Source organism: Myotis brandtii, unplaced genomic scaffold, assembly GCF_000412655.1.
Source record: "Myotis brandtii unplaced genomic scaffold, ASM41265v1 scaffold165, whole genome shotgun sequence".
NCBI lineage: Eukaryota > Metazoa > Chordata > Mammalia > Chiroptera > Vespertilionidae > Myotis > Myotis brandtii.
Window position 1 is genome coordinate 5,452,189 of NW_005356042.1, and position 12,618 is coordinate 5,464,806.

Here is a 12,618-nt window from a genome sequence, read left to right on the forward strand (position 1 = left end):
CTTAGTTGACGGCACCCAGTGCGCATGCCTCCCTGTGTGGGGCGGGAGCGAGCCGCGCGCCCCCTTCCCCCCAGAGACGCGTGGGTGCCACTGTCGGGGCCCCTGTCCCGCGTGGCTAGTTGCTCTGAGTTCGCGTACTAGCGTTTCCAGCGCTCCGTGCTGGTGGCTCTTAAGGACTCCGCCTGATCATATAGTATTTTTGTGCTTCTAGCTCTCCGTATCACTGTTCTAGGAACTGCTGGTTTTTATGTTCTTTGGCTTACCAGATAAAGCACATTGGGGGGGGGGGGGTTGTTTTCATTGTAAGAATCTCCACTAGTGACTTCTGTCACATGTTGTCCGAACTAGGGAAAGAATTGCAACCGGGTTATTTCAGTATTTGTTTACTAGAAGCTAACTTGGGAATCTAACTCTTATCTAGGCCAGCTTTTAAAATGCAGGTTATTGGAGGGTAACCCTTATTGAAAGGAAAAACCCTTAGCTATGTTAGCAGATTAATTTCAGCTGTTAACCCACTGATTGCTGGACAAGTCTTAAGTTTACCACCTTTGGGCCTTTTAATACAAAAAAAAAAAAGCTAGAAAATAGATGTGGAGCTGTTGGTGTAATGTCTTGTGCTTTGTTGAAGGTGTGTTTCTTGAAAGAGAGTGCTGTGGCAGTGAAAAGGCTGTAGAAAAGTAAGGGAAAATCAAACCCCTTTCTACACAATAAAAAAAAAAAAGTGAGAGTGTTTAAAATGTGTTCATAAAAGTCCGTGTAAGGGCCCTGGCTGGTTTGGCTCAATGGATAGAGCGTCGGCCTGCGGACTGAAGGGTCCCAGGCTCGATTCTGGTCAAGGGCATGTACCTTGGTTGCGGGCACATCCCCAGTAGGGAGTGTGCAGGAGGCAGCTGATCGATGTTTCTCTCTCATCGATGTTTCTAACTCTCTATCCCTCTCCCCTCCTCTCTGTAAAAAATCAATAAAATATATTTTTAAAAAAAAAATGCCATCTAAGGAATGCTGGTTGTTTGCTGTTTTTGTTATTATTGGAAATTGAGGTTTCTAAGAGTATAAAGTTCAAATTAAATTGGAAATAAATTGTATGGTTTGATAACAGAAGGTATAGCTATGGAAATATATTTTGAAGGAAAAAGAAAGTGAATTTTCTAAAGTTGGTTGTTTCTGAATAGGTTAAAAGGTTTCTGAGAGCTGTAGAAAGGTTTGTGAAAGTTATAGGTTTATAAAGAGAAATGTTAAAAGAAGTTATATAGATGACAGAGGCCAGTAAGCCTGGACAAGTGGAACAGGGAAACAGCAGTTTGCAACCATCTAGAACAGTGGTTCTCAACCTTCCTAATGCTGCGACCCTTTAATACAGTTCCTCATGTTGTGGTGACCCCCAACCATAAAATTATTTTCGTTGCTACTTCATAACTGTAATTTTGCTACTGTTATGAATCGTCATGTAAATATCTGATATGCAGGATGTATTTTCATTGTTACAAATTGAACATAATTAAAGCATAGTGATTAATCACAAAAACAATATGTAATTATATATGCGTTTTCCGATGGTCTTAGGCGACCCCTGTGAAAGGGTCGTTCGGCCCCCAAAGGGGTTGCGACCCACAGGTTGAGAACCGCTGATCTAGAAAATCTAGATGCCAAGCAGTCTGCAGCCATCTAGTAAATCCTAGGAAGAGTAAATGGTTTGCACTAGAGCAGCGGTTCTCAACCTGTGGGTCTCGACCCCTTTGGCGGTCGAACGACCCTTTCACAGGGGTCACCTAAGACCATCCTGCATATCAGATATTTACATTACGATTCATAACAGTAGCAACATTACAGTTATGAAGTAGCAATGAAAATAATTTTATGGTTGGGTCACAACATGAGGAACTGTATTTAAAGGGCCAGAAGGTTGAGAACCACTGCACTAGAGGGTACATAGCTTAGATCACCCTACTCACGGAGACAGCAGAAATCCAATTGTGCCATTTGCCGACCACACCCAAGGACAAATGAAGAGAGTAAATCTCATTTTGGTATGTCAGCATAAAGCTGATGAATTCTACTAAGATACTCCTCTAATGCTCAGTCTCTAAAACTCCACAAAATGAAGGCCCAGTATGTGCTCTCCTGAATAATAAATTTTATTAAGTAAATAAATGTAAAGGTCAAAAGTAAGCTAATACTGAGTTAGAATTTGGTTCTTTTTCACTTTGTTATAAATACAAGGATTGTACTCGTCTTCCGAATATAAGGAGACATTTTAAAAACAATTTGGGACCTTGCTGGTTTGGCTCAGTGGATAGAGCTTTGGCCTGTAGACTGAAAGGTCCAGGGTTCCATCCCTGTCAAGGGCATATGCCCGGATTTTGGACTCAATCCCCAGTAGGGGGCATGTAGAAAGCAGCCGATCAATGATTCTCTCTCATCATTGATGTTTCTATCTCTCCCTCTCCCTTCCACTCTGAAATCAATAAAAATCCTATATAATAATCCTATATAATAAAGAGGTAATATGCAAATTGACCATCACACTCTCACACAAGATGGCCACACCCATGTTGTCACAAGATGGCTGCCCCATGTAGTCATAAGATGGCCACCACAAGATGGCCAGCAGCGGAGGGCAGTTGGGGGCGACCAGGCTGGCAGGGGAGTGGTTAGGAGGTGATCAGGCTGGCAGGCAGGTGAGCAGTTGGGAGCCAGCAGTCCCAGATTGTGAGAGGGATGTTCAACTGCCAGTTTACTAAACTGGCAGTTGGGCATCCCCTGAGGGATCCCAGATTGGAGAGGGTGCAGGCTGGGCTGAGGGACACCCCCCTCCAAGTGCACGAATTTCGTGCACCAGGCCTCTAGTATATAATAAAATTTTAAAAAATTTAGTAAATTATATCTTTTTCTCCCTACCTTATCCCTCCAGAATTTGGCAATTCTTAATGAGTGAATCATGGCAATACATTTCTTAGTATGAATTCAATAAGACCAGTTTCCAATTATAATCTTATCAACCAAGACTTTGACTGGAATGCCATGTCTGAGAGAGACATGCCTGGACTCGATGTTAGCAGAAAGCCTTAAGGAAGGAAAATGACTTTGAAGCCAATAAGAGCCCCTTGGAGAAAAGCCTGGTACCTCGCTTGGTCACATAGTTCAAGGCAGTCTTTCCAGGTAAGGAATGAAGATTGCTTTCCTGAGAGATGGTAAGAAAGGTACCTCAAGACATCATTGGGGACCTCAAGAACTTGAGGAATTTACCCAAGTATACAGGTAATGCAGGAAAACCTGGTGGCAACTAGGTGGCTCAACTTCTTTGGCCTGAGGGGCTCATTAAAGCTCAATCATGAGATTCCAGCAAAGCAGATTTTAAAAGAGCCTATATAGTCAGTTGCTATTCTTATTGTGTTTATGTAAACAATCATGCCAAATTGAAACTAAACTTTTAAAAAAATATTTCTTATTGATTTCAGAGAGGAAGGGAGAGTTAGAGACACAAAAATCAACAATAAGAGAGAATCATTGATCAGCTGCCTCTTACATGCCCCACACTAGGGATCGAGCCTGAAACCCAGGCATGTGCCCTGACTGGGAATCAAACTGTGACCTCCTGGTTCATGGATCAAGGCTCAACCACTGAGCCACACTGGCTGGGCCAAATTGAAACTAAACTTAATGCAGTAAATGAATTGGTCTTAATATGGCACTTTAATGACAGTGAGGGTGGTTTTAGGAGGAAAAATTTTTGTTTCAATAGACTCTAATACACAGTCAATATTAGACTAATTCAGTTAATTGTCTTCAAAATTTTACTTTTCACCTATGAATTGAACTGAATCTTAAATTTATTTTGTTTTCTAAAATATTTACCTACAACTCTCCAAACTAATGCTTCATTTTATCCCATCCTTTGACTTGGAATCATTGAGTACTAAAATGTTTTTCCTTCCACTGGACTATTTGTCATAATTCTTGTTGTTCTAGCTTTGCCCCAATAATACTTAGATTTAAAACACAGTTTGTCCCCACCAAGTTACAAACCCTACTCATATTCAGGGAATACTACCTCTAGACACCATTGCCACCTCCTTCCATGCCCAGGCCTCATTGTCTCTCTGACAGAAAGCAAGGTTCTCTTGGCTCTGAAGAAAAATGTCACCCCCTTTCAGCAGCTACAGAAGAGACCCTGCACCCCTTTTCTCTGAGAGATTTCTGAAACAAGATCCTGGGGGGGGGGATGTCGTAGTAGGCAGTTAGACCTGAGTAGAGCAAGGACGATGGGCCAGGTACAGAAGGTCACCAGAATGGAAAGCCCCCAGTGCCTAGCAATGGACAATCAATTATAGGGTGACTTTTCATCCCCTAGCATATCATTGGTCATGCCGTTTGGACCCCCTGACCTTTCCTCCCTAGAGATAACATCTAGGCCTCAATTGTGTTTCAGCTCGAAGTCCAGATAAGCAATAAAACCAGCCACAGCTGATGTCAGGACCAGCTGCATTGAGTAATGATGCCCTGCCCTGGTGCCAGCCAATCAATCATTGGAGACTACAACCCTGAAAGGACACACTTGGAAAACTGCTGAGTATTCTATTGAGATCTTTCCCTGGGACCTCCCCTAAATTCTCAACAGTAGAGAATTCTGAGAATCAAATCAATGATTTGGAATATGAGGAAGCAAAAAACACCCAATCAGAAGAACAAAAAGAAAAAAGAATCCAAAAAATATGAAGATAGTGTAAGGAGCCTCTGGGACAACTTCAAGCGTACCAATATTTGCATTATGGGGGTGCCAGAAAGAGAAGAGAGAAAGCAAGATATTGAAAACCAATTTGAAAAAAATAATGACAGGAACTTCCCCTACCTCGTGAAAGAAATAGACTTACAGGTCCAGGAAATGCAGAGAGTTCTAAACAAGAGGAACTAAAAGAGGCCCACACCAAGACACATCATAATTAAAAATACCAAGGGCTAGCCCTAACGGGTTTGGCTCACTGGATAGAGCATCAGCCTGCGGACTGAAGGGTCCCAGGTTCGATTCCGGTCAAGGGCATGTACCTGGGTTGCAGGCACATCCCCAGTGGGGGGTGTGCAGGAGGCAGCTGATCCATGTTTCTCTCTCATCAATGTTTCTAACTCTCTATCCCTCTCCCCTCCTCTCTGTAAAAAGTAAGTCAAATATATATATTTTTAAAAATACCAAGGGCTAAAGACAAGAGAGAATCTTAAAAGCAGCAAGAGAAAAGCAGTTAGTTACCTACAAGGGAGTGACCATACAACTGTCAACTGATTTCTCAACGAACACTGCAGACCAGAAGGGAGTGGCAAGAAATATTCAAGAAATATTGATGAATAGCAAGGTCCTACAACCAAGATTACCCAGCAAAGGTATCATTTAGAATTGAAGGTCAGATAAAGAGCTTCACAGACAAGAAAAAGCTAAAGGAGTTCATCACCACCAAACCAGTATTACATGAAATGTTGAAGGGCATTCTTTAAGACGAGAAAGAAGGAAGAGGAGGAGAAGGAGGAGGAGGAGAAGAAAAAATATGAATATAAAATGGCAACAAATACATATCAATAATTGAATCTAAAAATAAAAATAAATGAATAAGGAATCTAATGAACAAAATAAACTGATTAATAAAATAGAACCAGAGGCATGGAAACATGGAACAATGACAAATCTCAGAGGGAAGAGGGTTGGAGGGGGCAGAAAGATTAACCAAAGATCTTACATGCATTGCCTATGGACACAGACAATAGGATGGTGAAGGCCTGGGGTGGGGCTGGAACTGGGTGAATGGGGGCAGTGGGGGATAAAAGGGAGACATCTGCAATACTTTCAACAATAAAGATTTTTAAAAATAAATAAAATCCTTAGGATGGAGGAACCAGTGCCCTCTCCCTCCCATGCCTTTCCCCTCTCTCTCCACCCAGGCACATTATCATTAGCTTCCTCACTCCCAAGCTCCAAGAGCCCTTCCTTTGCCTCTATAACTTGTTTCTTAAGCCCATTTCTTCTAGGAATTACTTTTTCTAACTCTGTAATTTCCTCAATAAATGTTCTCTTACAGTTTTGCATCTTGCTCTGAATTCTTTCCTAGCCAGAACCCAAGCACTGAGGATACTGAACCTAGTTTTTTGGTCTAACCCCATGGGTCAGATACCTGGTGCCATTCCTGCTGCCTACAACACATCTATATGAACAGCAATCGATTCTTTGGCTGTTTTTGCTCTTTAATATCTAATACTTTGAAAGATTATCCTATTTCCAGGATTTTGGCCCTTTTAAGTTTGTAAAAGCCTTTTTTACATGCCTGTTCGATAAAGTAATTGGAGTGTGCTAATATGCATTACTATACAAATGTATAAGATATATTTCTTAAAGTGGTTTTAATACAGTTGGAATTTTTTTCTTTATAGAGAAGCAAGTATGTTAGAGTTCCCATGCAATTATTCCCCACCACCAAAACAATGATGTTAGTTGTAGCTCTTTATTCTGTTACAAAAGAACAGTGGATTTGTGCATGTGTCACTTGCTGTCTCACGTTTTCTTTTTTCCTCTTTCTGTCACAGTTCTTTACCTTTAAAATCTGATAATATACAGTTAATAAAGAACACTTAGACATTTTATCTGGTTTCCAAAATTCCAAAGATTTAAGCTTCCAGTGTACTATCTTGTTTTTATTCCGTGAAGATTGAAAAAAAAAATCCAGTAAGTGCTTATTATGTACCTACCTTCTGCCAAACACAAAATGATCAGTTTTGAAGTACAAAGGGATTTTTATGGTACTTAGTATTGACTGGTGAGTGCTTTCTTGGCTTAGTGCTACTTTGTAAGAAATGGACCTCTCATTCTCTTGCTGGATAACTGTTCCAAATGCAAGAGGGAGAAATAAATTATCTGGCATATGGGAGTGGGGGGAAGGGAAGGAGAGTTTCATATTTTCCTAGTCCCTTAGGCATCCATAAAGCATTACCAAATTACTGGGAGGCCTTGGTTCATTGTAATAGCCTCAAGGGATTAGCCTCAAGGGCTATGCTAGTGTTGGGACTGGATTACTCTTTGAGATTTTCAAGTACTGAAGTCCATATTTACAGTAGTTGTTATAGTCCTATCCCTAAGCTTGAGCTCCCACTTGAATCCAAAATCATATATTCTGCCTGGCCGGTGTGGCTCAGTGGTTGACTATCAATTTATGAACTAGGAGGTCATGGTTGGATTCCAGTCAGGACACATGCCCGGGGTTATGGGCTCAATCCCCAGGAGGGAGCGTTCAGGATGCAGCCAATAGATGATTCTCCCATCAATGATGTTTCTTTCCCTCTCCCTTCCTATCTGAAATTAACAAACATATATTAAAAAATAAAATAGAAAAAAACCCCCAAAATTAAAAATAATAATTAAAATAAAATAAAACCACATATCCCTACATATTTCTCAGGAAATCATCCACTTCAGTTGGTGTGTAAAGGTTTCTCATAAGCATAATTTCCATTTTAGACTAGCATGTTTGAATAAATAATTAATGAGACTTAAAATGTATTACTTTAGGCCCTAGCTGGTTTGGCTCAGTGGACAGAGCGTTAACCTGAAGACTGAAGTGTCTCGGGCTTGGTTCTGATCAAGAGCATATGCCAGGTTGCAGGCTTGATCCCCAGTAGGGATACGCAGGAGGCAGCGGATCAATGATTCTCTCATTATTGATGTTTCTATCTCTCCTTCTCCCTTCCCCTCTGAAATCAATAAAAATATTTTTTAAAAAAAAATAAGTGTCTGTCACAAGGCTAATATTTTAAAAAGTTGAAAGCTGAGAACAAAGTAAGAGAAAACAAGTTAATATTTATAAAAGACAAAGGATTAATATGCAGATTATAAAAGAATCCCTACAATCCATAAGGAAAGGACAAAAACACAACAGAAATATGCAGAGTAAATAAGCAATTCCCAGGAGAAATGCTAATGGCCAATTATCATTTAAAATTAGGCCCTGGCCAGGTTAACTCAGTTGGTTAGAGCATCATCCCGATATGCCAAGGTTGCAGGTTCAATCTCCCATCAGGGCACATACAAGAAGCAATCACTTTGGGGTTGGGGGTATGGTGGAGGGCATGGAGGGGATAAATGGTGATAGAAAATTTCAATTAAATTAAAAAAGATGCAACAAATGAATGCATAAATTTGTGGACCAACAAATAAATGTTTCTTTCCCTCTCTAAAATTTTTTTAAAAAGTAACTTCATGTAACTTTTGAAAACAAGTGTGCTTGAGTGTATGTGAAAAATTTCATGTGCCTCCGATTGCAGTTTAATAGAAGTTTGATGTAGTGAAAAATATTCAGAGTGGTAAATTGATATTGTTCATGAATTATTTTAAGGTAGCTAATATAAACATAGTATGATTTATTTTTAGTTGAATAACAAATATTACAGTTCCTTGAAACAACCCATAAAAAAGGGGAAAGCAAAAGCACATTTTATTTAGTGTTTTCTCCAGGAATCTCCTGGTGCTTTTAAACTATCAAATAATCATTGTAGAAAGCCAAGCAGTGTCAGTTTTAAATAACTCTTACCCTATTCCTTTTTCCATAACATTAAATGACCATAATCATGGGGGAAATAATTTAACCGATAAGAATTGAATATGACATCACAGCATTATTGAGTAACGCAGCTGTAAATCATGCTAGCTATTTCTAAGAATCTGTCAAATGGGGCGCGAAACATTAACCTGCTCTAGAACTCATTAGGGTTATTTTTGCCACACTCAATATGGAGGGCAAGTCACACTGAGAAGTAGTTCAACTCCTCAGGCCTGTCCCGCCTCTCCTCTTTCTGATTGGAAGACATATTCCACCCTGGAAGTCCTCTGGGACACTATTGGCCAGTTGTCCAATCTGTCCTGTGTCATCTCCTTGCTCTTTAGAACAAGTAAACAAACAAGTATTGCTCAAGAGGAGCGCATGAGCTATTCTCAGAAAGAATTCAGTCAGGCAGATTTTGCAGTGACACCCAATAGATGCAATCTGTGGGAGTGTCCTCACCGGGTCCTGGGAGGTTTTGCGAAAGAGGCCCTGTACTAGAATGCTTCCTCCCTGTGAAGCTCTGCCTCTGGGGTTCAACTTTAGAAATCAACAAACTAGTGCATACAGGAAAGCCATGGCAAATCATTCAGATAACCCAACATTATTTCTTAAATGAGTGAATAACAACTGATGGAACTGGGTAACATTCCAAGGGGTTTGCTGTTGTTGTTGTTTGCTTGTTTAATTCTAAATACATTTCAATGGATTGTTTTTCCTGCGTTTGCCCAGACAGTATATGCGGCTGTTAAGGGATGTAACTGTTCAGACTCTCGTTTTAAACCATGAACTTCTTGTTTAGCCTATTAATGTTTTCCCTTCACCCTGACTGTTTCTGCTGGGCAATGGATAAGATGACATTTTTCACATCTAACAGCATGCATCAAGTTAACATGGCTTACTACTTTCAGTGACTTTCCAGGCAAACAATTAAAAAATGCCCTGTCCTGTATTCTACTTATTTCCTTAGATGTTACCAGTTCTCACTAACAAAGAGTTCATTGTTGTAATATTAAAACAAATGATCTCTTCTATCTAGTTTTTCCTCATTTTAGTATGAGCCTCCTTAGTGTTCTTTGTAAAGGATACAAGTTCTGTATGAGGGATTATAAAATTGTTCAAAGACACATAATGCTTTCAGCATTCAACATGTGAAAGTTCTCCGCTATATTCAAAGTCTTTCCCTTCTGGCTCCTCTACACCAACATGGATTACCCAAGCTCTCACAGCTGTCTTTTTCTTTCTGTTCTGATGGTCTGCACCAGTTCAATCCTTCAACATCTTTGTGAGTTATTGTACACAGCCTTCCTGCTGTAAAGGATATATAGGTGTATCTTTTAGTTGCATAATTCAAATTATGAACACAGAATAGTTTAGCCATTCTATTAAAGATGAAAATTTGAACAAATTAATTTGTACATTTTAATATACTCTAAGCTCCCCTAGAAGAAAAATATATTTTATTAATAGGGCCTAGTAGGGAATCGATATATTTCTTTAAAACTGACTGAGATGTAACAGTGGCAAGGATCATGCTTTAGAACCTATGGATCCACACAGGATATAGCACATAGGCTAGTCAGGCATTCTGTAAATTTTTATTATATTATTTGGTACATTGCTGAGATATTTCCTAGCTTGGATGGTGATGATGATGATGATAGCCCAACAGTCTTTTCTATGTCTGTTTGGTTCACATTCCTCCCTGTTTAATCTTTTAGCCAGTTTATTTGTTTGTTCTTTTTTTTTATTCAACAAACATTTATTCAGTAAAACATTCATTGACTGCATGAAGGGTTAGTACATCTGTCATGTTGCGAGGGTTACATCTAGTAAAGCCAAAGGAAGCAAGTGTTTACAATAAAACAATATGATGGTGCTTGTAATAAAGGGACCATCCTTCCTAGAAGGGGGTACCATTAGAGGACAAGAAGGAAGGGGGTTGGATTTAGAGGCACAGACTGGGGAGATGGGACTTCCTGGCAAAGGAGACAGCTTGAGCAAAGTGACAGAGATGTGACAAGACATGGTGAGTTTTGGCTAAGGAATCTGGTGGCACTGACTGAAAGATGTGTGTGGGGAATGAGGAGGCCAGGCTGGGAGGATAGGACCAGATAGTGAGCTATTTTGTGTGATATAATAAGGAGTCAATAGGCCCACTAAGTACTTTTAAATAGGTGAGTGATAAGATGAGTCTGCTTTTACTTATGTTACTGTTTGAAGGAAGCCAGTTCTGGCAACTACAGAGGATGGTTGGGAAAACCTTCTATATGCAGGTAGGTCAATTTGATGTTATTTTTCATATATATATATACATTGTCATATATATACATATGACAATGTATATATTTTTTATTGATTTAGAAGGGAGAGGGAGAGAGAAAGAAACATCAATGATGAGAGAGAGTCATCAATCGCCTGCCTCCTACATGCCCCCTACTGGGGATTGAGCCCGAAACCCGGACATATGCTCTGACTGGGAACTGAACCATGACCTCCTGGTTCATAGGTTGACACTCAACCACTGAGCCACACTGGCCGGCCAGGCATCAGTGGCATTCTTAAGACAGGGCTCAGGAGTGGAGTCCCAAGCCCACCCCAAAACCATTGGGTCTGGCCTGTGGGGTGAGGGGAGAGGACACAGGTCTCTGTGCAAAGCTCTTTCCTCTATCACAACTCGTGGCATCAAAACTAAGGTCACCGTTGTGGGGAATGGGACATCCTGTGCTGCTGATGGAAGGACATTGCGGCTTATCTGTGCTATTTCTGACCAAGGTGTTGTTTTTCAATTGTGTAGACCTAAGATGGTAAACATTTGAACTAAGGCACTGCTATTTTTTTTTTTGGTCAAAAGATGCACTTCCCCATTTATGGGATTCTGTGGACTATGGTAGACTGCCCTCTTTTCTGCTTAGAGATTTCCTTATGGAGGTGGTGGTGGAGAGCCAGGACTTTGTGGAGGTTGGGCCCAGGGAAACTGGCAGGATTAGTCTTTTCTATTAGATAAGCAAGACCCCACACCAAACCAGAAACACTGGGTTTGCCAGTGGATTCTTAGCTTCCATTTAGATTCTGGGCAACTCCTCCAGCACTTCAGGGCATTGAAGTAAGTAAGTCTTGATCAGAAAGGAGTTGTAGAGCTGCTACTATAGCATCGTACGTACCTCTGGCTCTCCTCTCTGATGACAATTAATAACAGTTTCTTGCTATGAGTTATTTAAGGTGAAGCCACTCTCAAGAGGTAGCTGTACAGAGTCTCTAGAACACACGTGCCCTGGAGCATAGTAAACAAGGTAACAAGATCACTGACAGATGACATAGGATTTATCACCTAGCATGATTTCCCCCCTTCACTGTAATAAGGGCAGAAATGAGTGAATGTTAGTTTTTCGATAAAAGAGCTGACAGGCACAATTTAGGGTTCTATTTGGCTTACCTAGTTCGTAGAGCTTTAACAGTTGGCAATGCTTCCACCTGCCACTTAATCTCGCCTTCTGTGAGCAGCAGTCTTGGGGGCCATTTGGAGCTTTCTTTGCGGGGGGAGGGGGTTCTGGGGAGGAAGGTGTCCTTGGGGAATCCTGGGGGGCAGTCCTTGGGGCTCCCCTCAGGGGAGGTCCTAGCGGTTCTGGTGGGGGTCCGTGGGACCCTCAGAGGGGGTCCTGGAGGGATTCATGGACGGAGGTTATTTGGGGGTTCTCTGGACCATCCTGGGGAGGGGATCCTTGGGTCATGGGGGGGTGGGTGGAATGTCCTCCTGGGGATCCTTAGGGTCATTCTGGGCGCGGCAGACAAACCTGAAGGCGCTCCTGGGTGAAGAGCGGCCTCCGCGAGCCGGCGCAGTGGGTTGCGCGTCAGCCCTATGGTCTGCAGGGGGTGGGTTCGGTCCTCACACGCGGCAGCTCGCCCTTTTGCTGCCCACACTCACGTCTTTAGTCGGGAAGGGGCGGCCGTGGCGCGTTTGTGGGTGACATTCTTTTCCCGTGCAAGCTCCGCGAGGGGGACAGGAGGCCCGCAGACCTCAGGCGAGCCGAGGCCAGAGCCCCCGGGG

General features: G+C 41.6%; 1 protein-coding gene across 1 annotated transcript in view; it reads right to left on the bottom strand.

Annotated features, from left to right (window-relative positions):
- Positions 1–12,618, bottom strand: part of MAP1LC3B (microtubule-associated protein 1 light chain 3 beta) — a 25,259-nt gene that overhangs the window by 11,923 nt on the left and 718 nt on the right. Inside the window, exons 2-3 of the mRNA XM_005862690.2 lie at positions 12,365–12,490; positions 12,007–12,120 (exon numbers count right to left, since the gene is read on the bottom strand). Coding sequence (XP_005862752.2) covers positions 12,007–12,120; positions 12,365–12,490 — 240 coding nt within the window. The remainder of the gene's footprint in view (positions 1–12,006; positions 12,121–12,364; positions 12,491–12,618) is intronic.